At 35.0% G+C, this 19,239-nt stretch overlaps 1 protein-coding gene across 3 annotated transcripts in view; it reads right to left on the minus strand.

The window, feature by feature from the left end:
- ADK (adenosine kinase) overlaps window positions 1–19,239 on the minus strand; it is a 536,863-nt gene that overhangs the window by 258,286 nt on the left and 259,338 nt on the right. For all 3 annotated transcript variants that reach the window (XM_046652329.1, XM_046652331.1, XM_046652330.1), the window contains one exon: window positions 16,464–16,572. In XM_046652329.1, the coding sequence (XP_046508285.1) occupies window positions 16,464–16,572 (109 nt within the window). The remainder of the gene's footprint in view (window positions 1–16,463; window positions 16,573–19,239) is intronic.

A 19,239-nucleotide genomic window follows, 5' to 3' on the forward strand; every position in this document is an offset into this window, starting at 1 on the left:
GAAAAATTAAAATCCCACATATTTCTTCTCATTTTACTTTTCGAAGTTATAAATGTAACAGTTAAGGTCATCTGCAAGGACATTTTAAAATAAAGGCTTAACAATTCATAGTTAATACATAATGAAGTCAAAGAAACAGCCCAGAACAGAGTTGTCAAAAACTTGAGGAAAAAATACAGGAACAAAGCCAAACGGTGATTGCTGATTTGACTAATATAATACATAAGAGTTCAAAAACCGCTCTTAGAACACTGATAAAATGAAAAGTCAGAGGTGGTTCAACCATCCCACTCAACCAATAAACTCAGAATAATAGTATAGGGATTAATAAATTCCCAAAAGTGCTGTGAATTCTATCTAAATGTTTTATAAAGTGTGATATTATTAAATCAATTCATTCACAAAACAGCTTAAATTTTTTAAAAAATCCATTATTTACTTACTCTGCCAAAGTATATTCATTATAATAGTACAGCTTTCAAAGGTTTGCTATTGCAAAGGCATTTCTATATCTAATATGGTTTAAGGCAATGAGTTTAAGTAATCGTCCATGAGTTAGTAAAACTTTTCTATCTTCAACTGTTCAGATTTTTATTGGGGGGTGGGGGAGGTATAAATCTCAAATGTATACATATTAAAGTAATAGTTATCTTTCATTTCATTTTACATTACTCCAATTTCAATTAGGTTACCATTACAACACAAATTCACTCATTTTCACTAGAAACTTTTTCACATCTTTTCACTAAAGAGCTAAGAATACCATAAGTCACATACTAAATTTTGAGCAAAATGAAAATGATCTATTAAAATTTCTAATCAAGGTTTACTGTAAGCATATCTTTTAGTAAATACTGTCAAATCCTAAAAAAACAGCCAGCATATATTTCATTATACATTCATTCTAATTGTTATTCAATGTTTGAGAAAACATTTCTAACGTAAAATTTCTAATATATGATTTCTTAGACTATACTTCTTACAATTTATCACAACACCTCATTTTAAGCACTTTACTTATTGCCTTCAGATTACTGACAAAGATGTTTAATTGAAAACTGAGTCTAAATAACCAGTTCTACTAAGGTAAGTTATTATTCATGGTATCATTAAGAATTTTAGGAGGAATGACAACAGCATCATGGCAGAGTGAGCTCGCACCTTGAAGTCTCCCCACTAAAGTACAACCAAAAGGACATTCATACACCAACACAGGGCATTCACACAACACAAAAGACATCTGAGAGACCCACACAGCCATGTGTCTGAAGGTGGTGGGGCTGGATCCTCCGGAGAAGGCGGAAGCTGGTAAGGGGGACTTCTCTCTTCCCAGTGGCAGCCAGTGACCTTGGGACAGCAGGCAGCTCTGAGAGGAAAGGGGGTAGAGGTGGCCCTCTGCAGGAACACCAATGCTCTCTGAGTTCCCTCACAGCCTGAGGGAAAGCCCCACACATACAGGAGACTGAGCTGCTGTAGGGGTGTCTGCACCAAACTAGCACCCAAGGAGAGTAGTGGATGAGGGCACAAGGAGAACATGGGGATGGTATAGAACAGAGTGCCACCCCCCCTTGCCAGGCACTCCAGTCCTGTGATCACCCAGAGTGCTGTGCGGAGCGAGAGGCAGCAGCAGGGAAAGGTGGGCAGGTGTAAGCAGGTGCCTCTTCCCCAACTTGGCGCTCCAGCCATGTGATCACCCAGAATGCCGTGCAAAAGAGAGCCAGTGGCTGGGAAAGCTGCACAGGTCTGAGAAGGTGCCCTTTCCCCCTTCTAGCACTCAAGCCCTGCAATAGCCCAGAGGTCTGCACAGAGAGAAAAGCAGAGCCTGGGGAAAGCATAGGTGAAAAAAAGAACCCCTCCCTCTGCCTGGCGCACCAGAAATGCCATTGGTTAGAGCATTGCAAAGAGAGAAAAGGAGCTGTGGCTGGAGCTGGGGAGCTCCAGATCATGCTGGACCCAGAATACACAGCACCTGACCCCACCCAGTGGCAGCAGGTGGAAGCTGCGACCAGATAATAACTGTACAGAGGCAAAAATTTATGTTGTAAAGCAGTATGAAAAAGTATATTAAATCTCCACACTAGAAGGAATGTGACAAGTAGCAAGAAAGCAACACTGAAGACACAGAAATTGATAACCTAAATGACACAGAATTCAAAATAGCTATCATAAAAAAACTCAATGAGTTACAAGAAAACACAGAAAGACAAATCAATGAATTCAGGAAATTCTTCAGAAAAGAAACTGAAACTATAAAGCAGAACCAGTCAGAATTGTTGGAGAAAAACACAATGGGTGAGATAAAGAAAAATCCAGAAGCCCTAAACAACAGAGTTGACATTATGGAGGATGGAATTAGCAACTTAGGGGACAGTAATATAGAAATGCTTCAGATGGAGGAGAAAAGAGAACTAAGACTAAAAAGAAATGAAAAAACTCTCAGAGAAATATCTGACTCAATTAAGAAATGCAATATAAGGATTATAGATATTCCAGAGGGGGAAGAAAAGTAGAATGGAGCAAAAGCTTATTCAAAGAAATAATAGCTGAGAACTTTCCAAACCAAGGGAAACAGTTGGAAACACAAGTGAATGAAGTCAATAATCTCTTAATTACAACAATGTAAAAAGACCTACTGCAAGGCATATAGTAGTAAATCTGGCAAAAGTAAATGACAAAGAAAAAATGCTAAAGGAACCAAAACAGAAGAAAATAACTTACAAAGGAACCCCTATCAGGCTTTCAATGGATTTCTCAGCAGAAACCTTGCAGGCTAGGAGAGAGTGGAATGATATATTCAAAATTCCGAAAGACAAAAACTTTTAGCCAAGAATACTCTATCCAGCAAAAATATCCTTCATATATGATGGAGAAATAAAAACTTTCCCAGACAAACAAAAGCTAAGGGAGTTCACTGCCACAAGATGCCCCCTACAAGAAATCCTCAAGAAGGTCATCATACCTGAAAAAAAAAATACGGGAAAAGGGCTACAAAGCCCTGAGTAAGGAATGAATAGGTAGGCAATAATTGGAAAATGGCAGTTCTCTATCAGATCAGGTTAGTAAACACTTAACTTTAACATTAACGATAATGAGAAGGAAAACACTAAAATAAAAATAATCTCATCATTTTAACCACAAAGTCACAACACAAGATGGAATAAGATATGAAAAAAATAATCTATAAGGGGAAGAGAAAAGGGATTGAATCAACATAGTCTAAGGAAATAAGAGTCTATCTGAAAATGGACTATCTCATCTATGAGACTGTTTATACAAACCTAATGGTAACCACTAAATAAACAATTAGAGAAGAGACATATACGATAAACAAGGAGAAAATGAAGAAAATATCATAGAAAACTACGTAATCAAATTGGTAGTCCCAAAATCACAGGACGAGAAACAAAGGGAAATGCAGAAGAACTGGAAAACGAGCAATAAGATGGCAGTATTAATCCTTCTATATCAATAATCACTCTAAATGTAAATGGACTATTCTCCAATAAAAAGACAGAGTGGCTGGATGGATTAAAGAACAAGACCCAAAAACATGAGACCTCCAGGAAACACATCTCAGCTCCAAAGACAAACAAAAGCTTAGAGTGAAGGTATGGAAGATGATACTACAAACTAACAGCAAAGAAAAAGAAAGCAGGCATTGCCATACTTGTATCAGACAAAGTAGACTTCAAGACAAAATAGGTAAAGAGAGATAAAGAGGAGCAGTATATAATGATAAAAGGGACACTTCACCAAGAAGACGTAACACTTACAAACATATATTTGCCCAACATACGAGCACGAAAGTACATAAAGCAAGCATTAACAAACGTAAAAGGACATATTAATGACAACACAATACCCCACTTACATCAATGGATAGAGCATCCAGACAAAAATTCAATAGTGGAATTAAATGAAAAACTAGACCAGATGGACTTCATAGATATATATATAGAGCACTCCATCCAAAAATAGCAGAATATACATTCTTCTTAAGTGCACATGGAAGATTCTATTGGGAAACAAGGCAAACCTCAATAAATTTAATAAGATTGAAATCACATATAGTATCTTTTCTGACTATAATGCGATGAAACTAAAAATCAACTGTAAGAAAAAAGCTAGGAAAGGAACAAAAACTTAGGTGATTAAACAACATGCTACTGAACAATGAATGGATCAGTGAAGAAACAAAAGGAGAAATCAAAAAATACCTGGAGACAAACGAGAATGAAAACACACTATACAAACTCGTATGGGTTGCAGCAAAAGCGAAATTTATAGCAATACAGGCCCACATTAACAAATAAGAAAAAGGTCAATTAAGCAGTCTTAAACTACACCTATTAGATTTAGAAAAAGAAGAACAAACGAAGACCAAACTCAGCAGAAGGAGGGAAATAATAAAACTAGAGCAGAAATAAATGAAATTAAAACAAAAAAGACTGTAGAAAGGATCATTGAAACAAGGAGCTGGTTCTTTAAGAAGATAAAATTAACAAACTCTTAGCCACACTCATGAAGAAAAAAAGAGAGAAGGCTCAAATAAATAAAAGTAGAAGTGAAAGAGGAGAAATTACAACAGATATAACAAAAATACAAAAGATCCTAACAGCATATTATGAAAAACTATATGCCAACAAACTGGACAATGTAGAAAAAAATTGATAAATTCTTAGACTCTTACAACCTCCCAAAACTCAATCAAAGAAGAACTAGAGAAGATGAAAACCAACCACTAGTAAAGAGATGGAAACAGTAATCAAAAGCTTTCCAAAAAATAAAAGTCCAGGTCCAGACAGTTTCTCTGGAGAAGTCTACCAAACATTCAAAGGAGATTTATTATCTATCCTTCTCAAACTACAAAAAATTGAGGAAGATGGAAAAATTCCTAACACGTTCTACGAGGCCAAAATCACCCAGATACCAAAGCCAGACAAGGACAACAGAAAGAAGGAAAATTACAGGCCAATATCCTTGATGAACATAGCTGCAAAAATTCTCAACAAAATACTGGCAAACCAAATAGAGTAATACATTAAAAAGTTCATACACCATGACCAAGTGGGACTCATACCAGGGACACAGGGATGGTTCAACATCCACAAATCAATCAATGTGATACACCACATTAACAAAATGAGGAACAAAAGTCACATGATCATCTCAATAGATGCAGAGAAAGCATTTGACAAGATCCAACATCCATTCAGGATAAAAACTGTCAATAAACTGGGTATAGAAGGAAAGTACGTCAACATCATAAAGGCCATATATGACAAACTCATAGCCAACATCATACTCAATGGGGAAAAACTGAAAGCCTTCCCTCTGAGAACAGGAACAAGAAAAGGGTGCTCACTCTCGCCACTCTTATTCAACATAGTACTGGAGGTTTTGGCCAGAGGAATTAGCCAAGAAAAAGAAATAAAAGGAATCCAAACAAGCAATGAAGAGGTGAAACTCTCACTGTTAGCAGATGAAATGGTTTTATATAGAAAACCCTAAAGAATCCATTGGAAAAACTATTAGAAATAATCAACAACTATAACAAAGTTGCAGGATACAAAGTCAACTTACAAAAATCAGTGGCATTTCTATATTCCAATAATGAACTAACAGAACAAGAACTCAAGAATACAATCCCATCTACAATCCCAACAAAAAGAATAAAATATTTAGGAAGAAATTCAACCAAGGACGTGAAAAATTTATACCAGGAAAAGTATAAGACATTACTGAAAGAAATCGATAATGGCATAAAGAAATGGAAAGATACTCCATGCCCATGGATGGAAGAATAAACATAGTTAAAATGTTGATACTACCTAAAGCAGTCTACAGATTCAATGCAATCTCAATCAGAATCCCAATAACATTCTCACAGAAATAGAATAAAGAATCTTAAAATGTATATGGGGAAACAAAAGACGTCCAACAGCCAAAGGAATCCTGAAAAAAAGCACAAAGCTGGAGGCATCGCAATGCCTAACTTCAAAATTTACTACAAAACTATACTAATCAAAACAGCAGGGTACTGGTACAAAAACAGCCAGAGAGATCAATGTAACAGAATGGAAAGCCCAGAAATAAAATCACACATCTATGAACAGCTAATCTTCGACAAAGGTGCCAACATACAATGGAGAAAGGAAAGTCTCTCCAACAAATGGCGTTGAAAACTGGACAGCCACATGTCAAAGAATGAAAGTAGACCGCTATCTTTCTATATACACAAAAATAAACTCAAAATGGATCAAAGACTTGAAGGCAAGACCTGAAACCATAAAACTTATAGAAGATAATATATAATATAGGCAGTACATCCTTAGACATCGGTCTTAAAAGGATCCTTTTGAATACCATGTCTACTCGGACAAGGGAAAAAAAAAGAAAAAAGAAACAAGTGGGACTTCATCAGACTAAACAGCTTCTGGAAGGCAAAGGAAACCAGGATCAAAACGAAGAGACAACTCACCAACTGGGAGAAAATATTTGCAAATGATATATCCGACAGGGGTTAATCTCCATAATATATAAAGAAGTCATACAACTGAACTACAAGAAAACAAAAAACCCAGTCGAAAAATAGCCAAAGGATATGAACAGACATTTTTCCAAAGAAGATATGCAGATGGCCAACAGGCACATGAAAAGATGCTCAACATCACTAATCATCAGGGAAATACAAATCAAAACTACAATGAGATATCATCTTAAGCCTGTGAGAATGGCTATAATCACCAAGACACAAAATAACAAATGTTGAGAGGGTGTGGAGAAAAGGAGGACCCTCATACACTGCTGGTGGGAAAGGAAACTCATGCAGCCACTATGGAAAACAGTATGGATTTCTCAAAAAACTAAAAATAGAAATACCATATGACCCAGCTATCACACTATTGGGTATTTTTACAAAGAACTTGAAATCAACAATAGAAAGAGACTTATGCACCCCTATGTTCACTGCAGCATTACTCACAACAGCAAGACATGGAAGCAACCCAAGTGCCCACTGAGAGATGATTGGATAAAGATATGGTATATGGATATAATGGAATACTACTCAGCCATAAAAAAGACAAAACTGCCCCATTCACAATCACACGGATGGACCTTGAGGGTATTATGTTAAGTGAAATAAAACAGAAAGACAAACATCATATGATTTCACTTATTTGTGGAACATAAACAAACTTACAGACAAAGAGAACAGTTTAGTGGTTACCAGGCAGAAGGGGTGTAGGGAGTGGGCACAAGGGGTGAAGGAGCACATTTATATGGTGTCTAACAAATAATGTACAACTGAAATTTCACAATGTTATAAATAATTATGACCACAATAAAAATAAATAAACGAATAAATAAAACAGTCAAAAATGAATAAAAGAGTATCAAACAGAGTATTCTAGTCTAGGTAGCAGATGCGAAGTCCACCTACATCCTGGCCAGGACTCACTCTGTGATTAGGAAATCTCAGCAAACTGATAAAGCAATTAAAAAATTTCTTGGGAAGGTAATTTGTGATTCCAGTATAGAAGGTGTAATTGATCAATTTAGACTTGGTAATCAGTTTTAAGTTACAATCATATATATTTTTGTATTATTGGAAACTATATACTAGTGGAACTTTAAAAAAAAAAAAAAAAAAAAAAGAATTTTAGTAGAAAAACCAACCAGGCAAACAAAATGAGAGACGTAAAACCCAAATAGTTGTTACTGATTACTACTTGTCCTTTATATACAAATACTCCTATTTCTCTCCAAGTATGAATTCCATTCCTTTTCTCCAAAGTTGTACACTTCTCTGACCCATGTTTCCTCCACTCACCTACAATCACATTTTCCTTTATTCCAGAAGCAAACATTAACACTTGAATACCCTACCCTCTACTAAAACCACATTTCCCAATGGTAAGATCGTAGGTTGAAAAGAGATAAAAGTGGTCACGATGGAGTTATAAAACAAATATGGACAGGGAAAAAGATCTGTAATAAGCCATGGAAACTGAAAAAATCAGTGAAAGAAAGCAACAGGCATAGGTGCCAAAGAAAAATTCAAAATACAAGTCCCCTCTTCTCAGATAATTATCAACAAACTATGATTCACTATTCTTTCATTTAAAACACTTAATTTTCGATCAGTAGAAAAGGGCACATATCTGGCTGACTTAGTTTATACAAAGTAAGTCACGAGGTATTGGAAGCTTTTGTCAAACCTATTTCTTAAATATCTGCTTAATCTCTAAAATTGAAAGTTCTCCCTATAATAAGCCTAAACTTGTAAGCAGATTCATGCTTTATAGTGTATTTGAAACTTGGAAATTTTTCCTCAAAAAAAAAATGTTATTAGAAATAATGCATAGATGTCTATGCAAAATCCCACTGTAGTGACAATATAGTCCAAAACATTATAAAGGGTTGACTGAGAAAAAATTACTGCAACATTAATAATTATACATAGATGAACAGTATATACTGGCTGACACCTTTTAAATTATTTTTAAATGATAAAATGGTGGCTAGAGAATTTTATAGAATCTACAATAATATGTTGGAGAGCTTTGGAGTTGAATCAACCTCAAGACTAATTTAAGACTTCTCACCACAACTTGGAATTTCTGCTATTACTTGACTATTCTCTATAATACATTTATCAGTGATAGTTTTGGGGTCATTCTGACACTTAAATAGTTCAAGGAAGGAAATATAAAATCTGGGGACAGGGAAAGAAAGAATTAACTAGGTTAAATGAGAACTGAATCTGCAGTTTAAAATAAATACCGTGTTCCAGGAAAAGTCAGTATAAAACAATGGACATAGAAATAAGTCATGGTTAAGTTATTAGCAGGTTCAAATTCAAAGAAAAATTTAGGCAATCTTGCAGAAAGAGACAATCATCTAAAAAGAGAAAAACCAAATCAACCTGGGAATTTCTGCTTCCAATCAAGATGGATTAATGGGGAATGGATTTATATGTTCACATTAGACAAGTAAAAATGGACAAAACATATAAAACAACAAGTTTCAGACATTGGCCAATAATCAAAGAAGGGACAAAATAAGGACAACTCTATAATTCCTCAAACTTACTCCCTAAACAGGGTTTCCAGGCTGCAGTGCAGGCAGAGACAATTGAAACAGAGTCCAGTATTGTCCATTTGGGGAGGACAAGGTGCCTAACAGATGCAAGGGCAGAATACTGGACAGGAGAGAGCTGCTTGAAGAAAGAGGTACAAAATGAGAACTCTGGAGATTTGCAGGAGTTTTTCATCAAGTCTTCAGCACATTAGCATGAGGAAACAACCCAAAGCCAAGGTTAGAACAAGGAAAAAAAAAACACGTAATAGAATTAGTAGACAAGGACACTAAAACACTTGTTATAATAAGATTCCACAAGTTAAAAATGGCAGATGGCAACATAAGTATGTAAAGTAGACATGGCAGAAGTAAAAAAAGGCCCAAATCAAACTTCCAGAGATGAACACTATAATGTATGAGATAAAAAATACAGCGGAAGGGATTAATAGCAGATTAGGTATTGTAATAGAAATGATTAGTAAACTTCAAGACACACACAATAGTAATTATATGAAATGAAGAACAGAGAGCAAAAACAAAGAAAACTGAAAAGAGCATCACTGAGCCACGGGACAACTTCAAGCAACTTAATGTTAATTGAAGTCCCGAAAGGTGGGTTCAGGTGGCGAGAGAAAATTTATTTACAGAAAAATTTCCAGAGGGAACAAATCCGAATTAGAAGAAGCTTAAAGAAAACTAAACCAAGGTATAACATAATAAAATTGATTAAAATCAATGAATAAGAGAAAATCTTAAAAGCAAACAGAGGAAAACAAGATATATTAGATAAGGAGGAACAATGATAAGAACGAGAATAGACTTCCTTCCAAAAAATGGTGCAAGGCAGAAGACAGTGAGAAAACAGGGAGTGGATTTGTCCTCCAGCCTGAAACCACAACAAAACAAACACACAAAAAGAGACATGATGAATGCAACAATGGTTTTTAAGACAGTGGACATCAAGGACGAAAAATAACGATCTTTGAGAGATTGGAAGCAATCTAGGTGAGCCCTAAGAGTGAATCAGCATACTGCCTTGAAAGAGTTCCCAGCTACAACACAAGGAACGGGAACTGTGGATTCAGGAGACCAGAGCAGTTAGAGTTCAGAGACCATAACACTAGAGAAGAGAAAGCACTGCAGAGAACCCTAGAAATCTGCAAAGGGTTCCCATTAAACATTGACCAGAGCAGAGCCTGGGAAGAACTATCTAAAAATATTAGAGTGAAAAGGATTAGAGGGAACAGTACCTGTTTCCACCATCTAGAGCAGAAAACCTCATAATTAGTGGGTCATTTAAGAGAACACAGGAAAGTCTTGCCTCAGTAGTAGGGAATATTAGTTTTAGACCAGGGTTTCTTAAACTTGGCTCTATTGATATTTTGAAATTGAAAATCCTTTGTTGTGGGGTGCTGTCCCACACATTGTAGGATGCTTAGCAACATTCCTGTTTTATATCTACTAGTAGCAATCCTTACTCATCATAATAAAAAGTCTCCAGACTTTGCCAAATGTCCCTAAGGGGCAAAATCGCCCCTGGTTAAGAACCACTGCCACTGAATGAGCACTATTCTAGATTCACCTAACAAATCCTAACCACAAGACCCAAAAGCACCAAACTTGTTCCAAGTAATGTGAATTCATCCCAGAAAAAACTTCAAGAAGATTTATAATAATACAAAAATATCCTGTACCCAAAATGGTGAAATTCACAATGTTTGATAGTCAATGATTATCAGACATACAAAGAGGAAGGAAAACACAACCCTTAATGAGGAGGATAACTAATTACTCAAAGCTACCCCAGGATTGACATAGATGTTAAAATTAACCAAGAGAGACATTAAAACAGTTCTTTTAATTGTGTTTCACATGTCCTAAGTTGAGACAAGGAAGAGATAAAAGACCAAAATCAATCTTCTAGATATGAAAACAAGTGAAATGCAAAACAGACTGGATGGGATTAATGACAGTTCAGATATTACAGAAGAAAATATTAGTGAACTAGAAGGTATAGCAAAAAAAACTATCCAAAATGAAAATAGAGAGAAAAAACAATGCACAAAAAAGAAGAGCGTGGCATCACTGAGCTATGAGACAATTTCAAGAGATCTAACATATGGGTAATTTGAGAGGCAAAGTGGTGGGGCAGAAAACATATTTAAAGAAATAATGGTTGAAAACATTACAAACATAATAAAAGCTATAAACCCAAAGCTCTAATAAGTTAAACACATCCCAAGCACAAGAAATAAGAAAAAGAATACCCTAAGGCCTAATACAACCAAACTGATCAAAACCAGTAATACATAGGGAATCTTAACAGCAACCAGGGCTGAGGGTGTATGGCATGTTACATTCAGAGGAACAAAGGTAATGATGTCAGATTTCTCATTAATAATAACGCAAGTGAGAAGACAGTAGAGCAATTTTCAAGCACTGAAAACCAAAAACAAAAAAAAAATCTGTCGACTTAGAATTACGGACCCAGTAAAAATCTCTTTTATAACAAAGTGAAATAAAGACATTTTCAAACATACAAAAACTGAACAAATTCATGACCAACAGATCCAAGTACTTGAAATGCTAAAAAATGCTCTTCAGGCAGAAGGAAAATGATACCAGATGAAAACCTAATTCTAAGCAAAAGGAATGAAGAGCACAGGAAATGGTAACTAAATGACCAAATATATGTTTTAAAAAAATTATTTAAATCTCTTTAAAAGATATTTGAGAATTTAAACAAAAATAATGTGTTACAGTGTTTGTGAAGTATGTAAAAGAAAAATGCAAATTATATATTAATAAAGTTGTTTTAAAAAATAATTAAAATTAAAAAAAATTAAAATGTATGAAATGACAGCATAAAGGCTAGGAGACATAAAATTGAAGTATGCTATTGTAAAGGTCTTATACTATGTGGGAAGTCACATAGTATTATTTGAAGGCAGACTGCAATGAATTAAAGATATACATTATAACCCTAATACAATCACTAAAATAGCAAAACAAAACAAAAATACTGGATTGATTCAAAAGAAGGCAGGAAAGAGAAAGAACAACAAATGGGACAAATGGAAAACAAATACCAAGATGATGAACTCAAATCTAACCATATCAATAATTACATTAAATGGGAATGGTAAAAACAGCCCAATTAGCAGGTAGGCATTGTCAGGTTGGACAAAAAATAAGATCCAACAATATGCTGCCTGCAAGAGATGCACATTAAAAATAAACACATAGGGGCTAGCCCCGTGGTCGAGTGGTTAAGTTCCTGTGCTCCGCTGCAGGCGGCCCAGTGTTTCGTTGGTTCGAATCCTGGGTGTGGACATGGCACTGCTCGTCAAACCACGCTGAGGCAGCGTCCCACATGCCACAACTAGAAGGATCCACAACGAAGAATACACAACTATGTACTGGGGGGCTTTGGGGAGAAAAAGGAAAAAAATAAAAATCTTTAAAATAAATAAATAAACATACAATAGGTTATAAGTAAAAGGATGGAAAAAGACATACCATAATATCAATAATCAAAAGGAAGTTGGATTGGTTACATTAATATCAGAGTTTCCTATAGAGTAGATTTTAGGACAAAGTATATTATCAGGAATAAATATTTCAAAATGATAAATGGGTCAAATAATCAATGCTACACCTTTACACACCTAATAACAGAGTTTTAAAATACATTAAGAGAAATCTGATAGAATTGCAAAGACGAATATATAAATTCATAATGCTAGTAGAAGTAAGAGTCAGCCCTGGTGGTATAGTGGTTAAGACTCAAAGGATCACAGCCTGTGTTCCTTTCTAGGTTAGGGAACCACACCTTGCATATATTGGTTGTCATTCTGTGATGGTTGCAAACTGCCGTAATGCTGAAAGCTATGCCATTAGTATTTCAAATACCAGCAGGGTCACCCATGGTGGAAAGGTTTCAGAGGAGCTTCCAGACTAAGACAGACTAGGAAGAAGGACCTGGACACTCACTTCCAAAAAAATTGGCCACAAAAACCCTATGAATAGCAGTGGACCAATGGCTGATATAGAGCTGGAAGATGAGAGGATGGCACAAAAAGACCAGGCAGGGTTCTGATCTTCTCTACACATGGTCACTAGGAGTCAGAATCGACTCCACGGCACCAACAACAAAGAAGGAAGATCTCTGGGAAATCTCCGTATCTAGAAAATAAATAACACACTTCTAAATAACCCATGAGTCAAAGGAGAAAGTAAAAGAAAAAGTGGAAAGCTGAATGAAAATAAATGAAGGAGGAAGAGTAGAAGAGGAACAAATAAAATCCAAAGTAAACAGAAAAAAAGGAATACTAAAGAACAGAAATAATAATTAACCCGGACTTGGATTTTCCATAAAAAGTGCTAGAAGACAATAAAGCAACGTCTACAAAGTACTTTGTTTCACAAAATATCACGCCAAACAAGTTGTCATTTATCTATAAAAGCAAGAAAAAGTAAACAAAAGCTCAAGAAAAAAAGAGCTCTGAGTCCTTCCTTGAGGGAAAAAATGTTTGATGACAAAATGCAGCCAATTGAGAGAGAATCAAAATAAACAATTAAGGAATGGGGGTAAAGTAATCGGTTGTAAGCATTTGACTCAATTAAATATAGAATTAAGACTGTAAGAACTGTGGTTATAGAACAGAATGCAAATGTTTAAACACTGAAAACATAAAAATAAAATAGAAATATAACTATGAAAAATCAAGAGGCAGGATGAAACACTGAGTGCTAATTTTCTCATTTTTGATACCACAGTAATGTTGCTTAAAAAACGAAACACACAGTTTAGAAAAATTAATGGCTTCAATTTCCTAATCGTTTTTATAACTCTGTCCTAAATATCATCGTCTTAGAGGGCTATCAGAAGAAATATTTCTTGTAAGAGAAGAAACAGATATATGCCTATCTAGTGCTAAGGTGAAGAGCACCTGAGATTTATATTTTGAAAAATATAACTAGCTATCACCATAACCAGTAATCTCTAATCATCTACTAACAAGGAATTTGGTTTAAACATGAAAAAACTGAGTTTACATGCAATAAATGAGACACCTGCTCTGGAGATTTAAAAAAAATGTCAACACTTTATTTAAACCAAAAGAGAACGTTGGTATATGTATATTCCATTTCAGCTTTTTATCAGAAAAGTTTTTGATGTGAACTTTGCATTGTAGGTCCATTGCATTATGTGACAGAGAGAATGATCCAGATTTTGAATTGTGTGTGTGTGTGTGCGTGTGTGTGTGTCTGTGAGGAAGAGTGGCCCTGAGCTAACATCTGTGCCAATCTTCCCCTATTTTACATGGGTTGCTGCCACAGTGTGGCTTGAGGAGTGGTGCTAGGTCCACACACAGGATCCGAAACGTTGAACCCCAGCATGCCAAAGTGGAGCGCATGAACTCAACCACTACGCGACCAGGCCGGTACCAAAGAGTCTGAATTTTCTTAGTGCTCATGACCATTACCAATTTATGGAAGAGTGGGAAGAAGACGACAATGTAGATCTGGATATTTTACATAATTCAAACAGATGTCTTAATTGTGGAACTTCATTGAACAGATATACTGAGTTGCTTCCTTAGATCAAGAACTTTTTATATACCTAAAGAGCTCTCAGAATTTCAACTTATTAAACCTCAGTAGTTAATGCTGATGAGATGAGAGGACTGCTGACCCTATAGAATCTGAAAGTGTGGAGGAGTCCACCTGATTTGTTTAAATAAGCATAGATATATATCTACTCAAACTAAACTTGCAGTATCATAATATACTGTCATAATTTCAGTCAATATAAATAATATAAATAATTTCAAATTTTAAACCATGTGCTCTTTGAAATTCAGACTTACAGATGTAAGATAGTTTGAAATAGCACATAGATCCCTGCTAAAGAATCAAACTACAAAACATTAACAAAGAGATTAACAAGACATTAACCAAAAAATCAGATCATTTGGAGAAATAAAATAAAATAGAAGGTAATCAAGAAGGAAAAATTTTTAGTTTTTGAAATGTTTTCTCACACACTGGCAGAGGAGGTAACGTGACTTTCTTCTACATAATCCTCTCGATGTAAGCATTTATGTGACAGTTATAAAGAGGTAGGATTTCCTATACAGAGGAATCAATAACAACCTTGTAAAGCCTACAGCAGTGCACATAAACATGCTGTAGGAAATATTAACACTAGACTGAAAGAAATAATTAGATTCTCAACAAACATGTTCCTACTGGATAATCAATCTTTTACACGTCTCACCAGCACCAGCTGTTTCACAGCTCAGGTAGTGAATGGCAGCAGCTGTTATATCAAAACCATAGATTATATGCATATGAGGTGCTTTTAATTTTTCATAGGTATCTACTTATTTGTGACCAGACATGGTCAACTCATATTAAATAAACACAAGGTATTCAATGGGTGATTAATTCAGGAGGATTTTTAGTACAGTCTTATTTTAGAAATAAATTCTTAACCAATTATTTTTATGTCATAAGACAATAATTCAAATTACATATTGCCCTTGTTCTCAGATTTAAGAGATTTGTCCTGATCAATGTTTCTAAAATGTTAATTTAAATGGTAATTACTATGGAATAAACAGCAATTAAGATTTTTTAGGCAAATAAGCTCAAACTGTTTGCAGTGAATATTTATACCACTAATATTTTCCGACACAATGCATGCATCATTAATAACAAGTAGCCTAAAAATATAAAATGTAAATTTGCAGAATTACCTCAAAAGATCTTAAGAAACTGATTTAATACAGAATTTGACAGTACTTGTTAAAGAAAAATCTATGTATAACATATCCAAAAAGAGGTAGACTTGAAGGTAAATAATACAAACTATGTTACCATACAGTGATCATATGTCCGTTCTGTATTTGTAATGGTGAACCTAACACATGCTTTGAGAAAAACAAATAATTCGCAGGATAAGGGCTGGCCTCATGGCTGAGTGGTTAAGTTCCCACACTCCACTTTGGCAGCACAGGGTTTGCCGGTTCAGATCCTGAGCACGGACCTACGCACCGCTCATCAAGCCATAGTGTGGCAGCATCCCACACAGAAGAACTAGAATGACCTACAACTAGGATATACAATTATGTATTGGGGCTTTGGGGAGAAAAAAAACAAGAGGAAGATTGGCAACAGATGTTAGCTCAGGGACAATCTCCTCAAAAAAAAAGAAGAAAGAATTTGCAGGACAAGTAATGGACAACTATTTAAAAATTTACATCAACTAACAACTATAATTTATAGAGTAAATACGTAACAAAAATTTGAATTAAGTAAATACTTACTGCTATGTAATATGTACCAAAAGTTTGAATTAGGTAAATACTTACCGCTATGTAATAAACTCTTGCTTTTTCAACCAACATCCAGTTTTTCTCCATATCAAGATGTTTTTCCTTTTTATAACAATTGGCAGCAGCAAGATTAGCTACAAGGGACCTACAACAACAACAAAAAGCATAGGTTTTACTTACACTGTTGCCAAACTTGTCAATTAACATTATTTTTGCAAATTTTGCTGTATATTGACTATAATAAATATATATAAAATTAATTTTGTTTTGGGAACTTTTTGAAACTTCTATGTGGCCTTTGAGAAAAACAGAGATGTTAATACATGTCCTAAATACGATGTGGTATTTTGAGAACCTGGCATTTAAGTTACATTTTGAAACTAACATGATACGACTATCTACTTTCTACATATTAATAGTTCAAAATGCAGTTAAGAAATATGCTACCATGCTGTTACGCAGAAAAAAATATATATATATGCTAGTAAAAACTTCATTTTTAAGTATCAACATGCTGTACATTTATTATTTAGTCTAATACTTTAGAAATCAAGTATGGGATTAATTTCACAAAACACACATATAAATGTAGACTGTATTTACTATGAGGAATTAATTTGCAAATCATTACATTTTAAGGACTGGAATAAATTTAAAGTAGTTTCTATAGTTGAAAACTCCCTGTGCTGGTTCAGTTTTACAACTAAAAGATCTAAGGAGGATACTGCATTTAAAATCTGCTGCAAGTGTCACATAGAGCTTTTCATTATTGCCCAACAGTTAAACTTAATAAAATAATTATTTACATTACAAACAAATTAATAAAACACTTTCCTGGGGCCAGCCCCAGGGATGAGTGGTTAAGTTCGTGTGCTCCACTTCGGTGGCCTGGGGTTTCACGGGTTTGGATCTTGGGCGCAGATATGACACTGCTGATCAGGCCATGCTGGGGCAGCATCCTACATAGAGGAAGTAGAATGACCTACAACTAGAATATGCACTATTTACTGGGGGGCTTTGGGGAGAAGAAGGAAAAAAAAAAAAGATTGGCAACAGATGTTAGCTCAGGTAACCAATCTTCAAAAAAAACAAAACCAAAAATCTTTCCCTCATCATTCTGACTCAAACTAGAAAATAACTTGCCAATTTTTCATTTTGCTAATCAAATGCTCACAGTTATGATTTTAAAAAATCCAAATATATCATCTCATCAATTGAGAATTTGGTAATATAGCTGGTTTCTCTGTTAAGAAAAAAATAGATCGATTCTCTTCCAAAACTCATCCACATGCCAACCGACTACTGAAGGATACATCTGTTTATATTCAATTAAATGAATGAAAATAAGAGTAACACACACATTGATAAATTCATATGAAAAAATAACTGTTACATACTTTAGAATAATTAGGCCTAATTTATAAAAAATATTTTAGTAATCAAGACTTTAGTAAAATTTTTACAAAAATGGTTACTAAATAAAAGCAAACATTTCCAGTATCAGCTACTAAACTCAATTTCGATACCAAAACTACTCTTCGATAGGAAACTACATAACTTCTCCAAAAGAAAGATACACATATTCTTACCTTCCAAATGTATTTAGATACATTTGGAGAATGAGAACGTGGATTGGGAAGATTATATTATCCAAATTCTTTGATTCTCGAGTTTTGGATAGTGGCAGTAAGAGTTACCAGACCTATCTAAAACAATTTATCCAATTTTCTGAGGTTCCACAATTTGGACAATGAGTTAGACCGTGACTTCCAGTTTTTGACTTCCAATATCATCTGAACAAAACTGATCATTATAGGGGCCAGCCCCATGGCTGAGTGGTTAAGTTTGCTCGTTCTGCTTCAGCAGCCCGGGGTTTTGCCAGTTCGGATCCTGGGTGTGGACCTAGCACTGCTCATCAAGCCATGGTGAGGCGGCATCCCACATAGCAAAGCCTACAACTAGAATATACGGTTATGTACTGGGGGGCTTTGGGGAGAAGAAGAGAAAAAAGAAAAAAAGATTGGCAACAGATGTTAGTTCAGGTGCCAATCTTTAGAAAACAAACAAACAAAAACTGATCATTATAGGCAGATTAGTATATAAATTAAGCTGCTGGCATCTGGGAGACCTAATATTATCATAACAGTTCTTTAAAATAGCAATTTACCATATAAAAACAAGTTAGCAATTTTACTCTAGCCTGAGTGGTATCAGAGGCAAAACTTGACCCATTTCTGACTAATGAGAAAACTTCGCACCTGCACATAAAAGTTGGTTTTAGAAAAACTGAAAAAGGAGAAAGGTCTAAACAAGTATATTTCAAATATGTTTGAACAACGGATGGTTTTATTTATTGAAACTTTAAATTCTCCTACACACACAAAATAAAGTTACAGGAAAGGATTAAAAATGGGTTTGGCACTCTGTTTTTTTAAGTTAAATTTTAGTTATTTAATGACTACTGCCCAGAATACTGTCAGATCCTTAACATACATTCACGTTTGCTGGAGGTCAAGGAGTGAGCAAAAATAAAAGGAGTAAGAAAGGGGAATGGAGCAAGGGGAGGAGAAAAAACGGAGGAGATTAAGAAAGGAAGACAAAGAAGCAAATAGAAAGGAGGGAAAAGAAGGGAGACAGGGAATACAGGAGGACAGACTAAATATTTCCAGCTATGAGGAATACAAAATTTTAGTGAATCTCTATTTAAAAAGAGAAAATCTTTGGTGATTCTAACAATATAATAGCTAGGAAAGTTACTTTATTTTTCCTTTGCAAAGGAGAAAAAAGCCTATGCTGATGAGCAATATGGTAA

This window comes from Equus quagga, chromosome 2, assembly GCF_021613505.1.
Source record: "Equus quagga isolate Etosha38 chromosome 2, UCLA_HA_Equagga_1.0, whole genome shotgun sequence".
Lineage (NCBI taxonomy): Eukaryota > Metazoa > Chordata > Mammalia > Perissodactyla > Equidae > Equus > Equus quagga.